Raw genomic sequence first — 4516 nt, forward strand, 5'->3', positions numbered from 1 at the left:
TTACCACATGTAAACAAAAATAAGTTGGAAATTGAGGTTCCATTGTGGTTCAATGTTGCTTTGAGGCAACATACCTATTTCATTAATTTATCATAATATATATTATGTGAAAATTAGACAAAGTGATGACAAATAATTCTTAACTTACCCAAGATTGTGAATCCATTTTTTATTGAAGAAAAAGCTGTAAAAATTGTTATTTTAGAGCAATTTTTAGGAGCAATCTAATGGCCGTCGCACACGTGCTATATCCTGATTTTAAAAGGTGTTGAAGAAAGGAAATACTCGTCATGTGACCAAATGTAAGTCTAATATTAGTTTATTTAGCTTCCTCCCTTAAAAAGAGAGAATTGCATTATGGTTGATGTTGTTTTTGTGTGTGTAAGGGAGCAAAAACTGGTATGTTACTTTGAGGTAACATTTGGCCATAGAGGGTTAAGGACCAAAAAAGAGGACATGTCCGGGAAAAAACGGACGTATGGTAACCCTATCCTCGAGACCAGTCCTCGGCCTCGAGGCCGGCTCGAGGACATTTTTTCAGGTCTCGTCCTTGGCCTTGGCCTCGGGGGTGTGGCCTCGGGTGTTTAAAACTGGTCACGTGTAATTTTTTTTTTTTACTGATAACTGATTGCTAATTCTACTTTTTAAAAATGAATCTGTTTTCCAAAAATTTTATTGTGAGGAGTTAAATTGGATTTTATTTATTAGTTGTGTTGCAACACGCACAAACTTTATTCACTGTAGCTAATCAGCGCACGGTATTTAGAAAAAAAAAAAACGGCGATTGACACTGACTGAGCATAACCAATGAACTTTTATTTGTGCTCCAGTCAGTTAACTATTTTCCCGCTCTGGAAATACAACACTGGACTCGCGTACACCTATAAATTATCTAAGTTATTTGTAATTTCTTATTTTTTGATAATGGCCACTGAACCAAAAATTGTTAAATATGCGTTTTCACATTTCTCCATCGAAGCAAACAAATGAGTGCCAACTGTCTTAATGCAAGAGACAACATCTGGATTTAATAAGTAAGTATTTTATTGTATCCCTGTTTATGAAATGTATATTCATGGCTTCAATAAATAAACAACAGCTAAACGTGAAAAAAAAATCCAGGTGTTCCTTACATTAACATTTGAATGGAAAAGTGCATTTTGTAAAACGATTCCGATCTGTGGTAATCCTAATATAACGTTGATGTTTTACAGCCTATTTAAAGATTTGTATGTCCATTAAAACCCGAGCATATAATTTAAATATCAGATGTTTATGAAAGTAAATGCTTTGGAAAAGTCGTTTTGAATTTCTAGCTATTTTTAATTTGTTCTTGTTTTAGTAAATATAATATATACTAAAATGTTTAGATACATATAGTTGAAGCAAATTGAAACAAACAAAAAATGAGCAGTCTATAGTGTATTTGAAGTCTTCTGTTCAGAATTATTTAAGTCTTGATTATTTTGTCTTCCTGATTATAATTTAGATTTCTAATCAGATAGCTGCAATAGAGCTGTTTATGTTTCCTTTATTAAAAATATCGTTAATCTAATAATAATAATAATAATAATAATAAAAATAAACCAATGTAATATTATTTTTTAAATAGGTGTGTTATAAATATTAGCATATTGGACAAATATTAAATTGATCACATTCAGTATTGTTGAATTTGGATATAGTCATGTATTATGTAAATAATTATTAAATTCAATGATTTATTTTTATAAGGAGAGAAATGGGAATGAAATGTCAAATATTACTCTTATTGATTATTATAACTGGAATTATGTTGTACAGTAATCTAAAGTATTGTTAGGAAATTAGGCAATATTTTGCAATGATTAGCTATTTTCATTTTTTTATTTTGCCACAACATATGCAAACATTCTAACTATTGCTTAAATGTTGATTTTTTTATTACTATTTGTTTCAGACATCTAAAGAGAAAGCACCCAGATATTCTTGATTCCTACAAAGAGGGAAAATCAAACGGACCCTTGCAGCCCTCTGTGACAGATTTCTTCTGGTCTTCAGACTCACAATATGGAAGCAATCATCCTCAGCAACAAAAAAAGGTTGCTGCTTTGGTAGAGGGTCTTATTGTTTCCTGTGGGCTACCAGTATCAATTGTGGAGAATCCTAATTTTAGAAAGTTCATGATAACTATGGACCCACGGTTTATGATGCCTTCCAGGCACCACATTTCCCAATCCATGATCCCAAAAATGTGTGAAGCTAAGAAAGAAGAAATTAAAACAGAACTAAGTGTAGCAAATTTTGTTGCACTGACTCTGGACCTGTGGTCAGACAGGCGTTGCCATTCATTTATCGCAGTCACCGGACATACATTTGTCAAAAATACACTTCAAACACACCTTCTTACATTTGCAGCATTTAAGGGAAGTCATACAGGTGTAAGAATTGCAGAAGAAATTGAGCACATTTTGGAGGAATTTAACATAAAAGAAAAAGTGGCTCACATTGTTACTGACAATGCCAGTAACATGAAGAAGGCATTCCAAGTCATTAATGAATTGTCTTCCACTGAAAATACAGAGTACCTTGAACTATTAAGTTTTGACGATGACACAATATGGCAAGACCTGGATACAGCAGATGCAGAGCATGTTCAGTGTATGTTAGATAGGACACCATGCACTCGCTTGTCATGCTTTGCACACACGCTGCAACTTGTTGTAAGAGATGGAATAAAGAAGCCTTCAGTGTACACCAGAGCAGCAATGGGAAAATACTGCAAATTAGCAAATCTTTCTCATGAAAGCACCATATTCCGTGAAGCATTTGAAAATACATTTGGAGCAGGAAGATCAATTCCAAGTACAAATTCAACCCGCTGGAATAGTTTGCATAGACAAATCAAAATCATTGTGTCCTTGGATCAGTACAAATTAGGTCAGTTACTGAGAGAACAGCAGCTGGAGCATCTTCTACCGACACCCAGAGATCATGCAGCCTTGACAGAATTTGTTAATGTTCTGCAGGCTTTTGCTGAAGCAACAGACCTGGTACAGGGTGACCAGTACACCACAATTGGATCTGTGATGCCTTCTGTCATAGCACTACATAGGCACTTAAAGGACTTGCATGGTCTAATTCGCTATCAGAGATCTCTTGTAGATGCACTTCTACAATCCCTTCACATAAGGTTCAGTGGACTTTTTAATTTGCTACAAATTACCCAAGACCACAGTGACAGACAGGATCCAAAGCCTTTTAGTGAGATGCTCTACCCAATGGCCAGTGTTCTTGATCCCACATTTGGGTTTCTGTGGTTGGAAGCAGACCATCCCGGCAATGACCAAATGAAAAGCAAGATACGAGAAGAAATCATTGGTAAGTGTTTCAGTATTGATAAGTTTATTAAATGTATTATGAAATTTTTACAACACCTCTAAATATATATAAAAAACATATTCATGAAGTGTGATTGTGTACATGTACTGGAATTTAGTGCTATATATTTTTTAATTTCAGATGAAATTGTGAACCAAGTAGACCTGATGTGCCCCAGAGAAATTGCAGGCCCATAAGAACAACAGGCGCCAGCAAGTAAAGTACCTAAGGGAACACTGTTTTCCACGTACGAGCAAGACGCCAGACCGTGACGACTGCTTCACCTTTATTAACAAGAAACATTGTGCAACGTTACTTGGATGACATCAGTTCCCAAACTCAAGGCACATCTTCAGGGACTGACCGCTGGGGTTCAGTACAGGAAACAAATGTTTACAAAAGGATGTTGCCTTTATTGGAAAAGATATTCTGCATTCCAGCCACATCAGCACCTGTTGAGAGGGTATTTAGTCAGAGTGGACTGGTAATGCGACCACACAGAGCAAGAATGGGAGACAAGCTTCTCTCACAGTTGGTGTTTTTAAAGTGCAACTCGTCAAATAAGTAAAATGCAAGTTTTTCTTGTGAGCAGTGTGGTTCTGAATGAATGTCTATCTGGTCAACAGACATATAATAGTGAAATATGAGCACAGGGTATTTGTGAAAAAATGCTATCATGATTTGACACAAACAGCATGATTTTCAAAAGGGGCAAAATAAGAACTAGGTCGCAAAATTCATTTTTTAAAGTCTGATTTATGCAACTAAATTACATTATTGATGGTTTTCAAAAGTTCGAGGAGTGGGTATACAACACATTTTATATAAACCACTTGAAAGCCATGTATTCAGTAACCCAAATAAGGTTTGAGAAATCACTCTGCAACCTCATTCTTATTTTGCCCCTTTTGAAAATCATACTGAAATTGCTTTTCTTTGTTTTTGTCAATGTCTTTGTCTTCAATGAAAAAATGCTTTACAAAATTACCTGTACAGCATAAAAAAGTGAAAAGTTGTAACTGAGTTAGTTATTTCTAAAAAAGTTCCCATTTAATTTGCTGTGTTTTCTACTCTGATGGAGTAAAGTGTTTACATTTACTACACTGTACGTTTTGGAAAAGAGCTGTTTTACAGTTTACAATTGTACAAATTTGAT

At 34.9% G+C, this 4516-nt stretch overlaps 1 protein-coding gene across 1 annotated transcript; it reads left to right on the forward strand.

Moving 5' to 3' along the window:
- Positions 1-2587: 2587 nt before the first annotated feature.
- On the forward strand, positions 2588-3588 carry LOC131737055 (uncharacterized). Its single transcript, XM_059023466.1, has 2 exons — positions 2588-3360; positions 3502-3588. The coding sequence occupies exons 1-2, from the start codon at positions 2643-2645 to the stop codon at positions 3555-3557; spliced, it is 774 nt and encodes a 257-aa protein (XP_058879449.1). The 5' UTR covers positions 2588-2642; the 3' UTR covers positions 3558-3588.
- Positions 3589-4516: the final 928 nt, after the last annotated feature.

Source organism: Acipenser ruthenus, chromosome 4, assembly GCF_902713425.1.
Source record: "Acipenser ruthenus chromosome 4, fAciRut3.2 maternal haplotype, whole genome shotgun sequence".
NCBI classification, from domain to species: Eukaryota; Metazoa; Chordata; class Actinopteri; order Acipenseriformes; family Acipenseridae; genus Acipenser; species Acipenser ruthenus.

Bases quoted from the DNA above. Each gene is read 5' to 3' on its own strand.
- LOC131737055 (XM_059023466.1), top strand. From the start codon at position 2,643: ATGTTAGATAGGACACCATGCACTCGCTTGTCATGCTTTGCACACACG. The intron at 3,361-3,501 runs GTAAGTGTTTCA...TTTTAATTTCAG, and splicing joins GATACGAGAAGAAATCATTG to ATGAAATTGTGAACCAAGTA.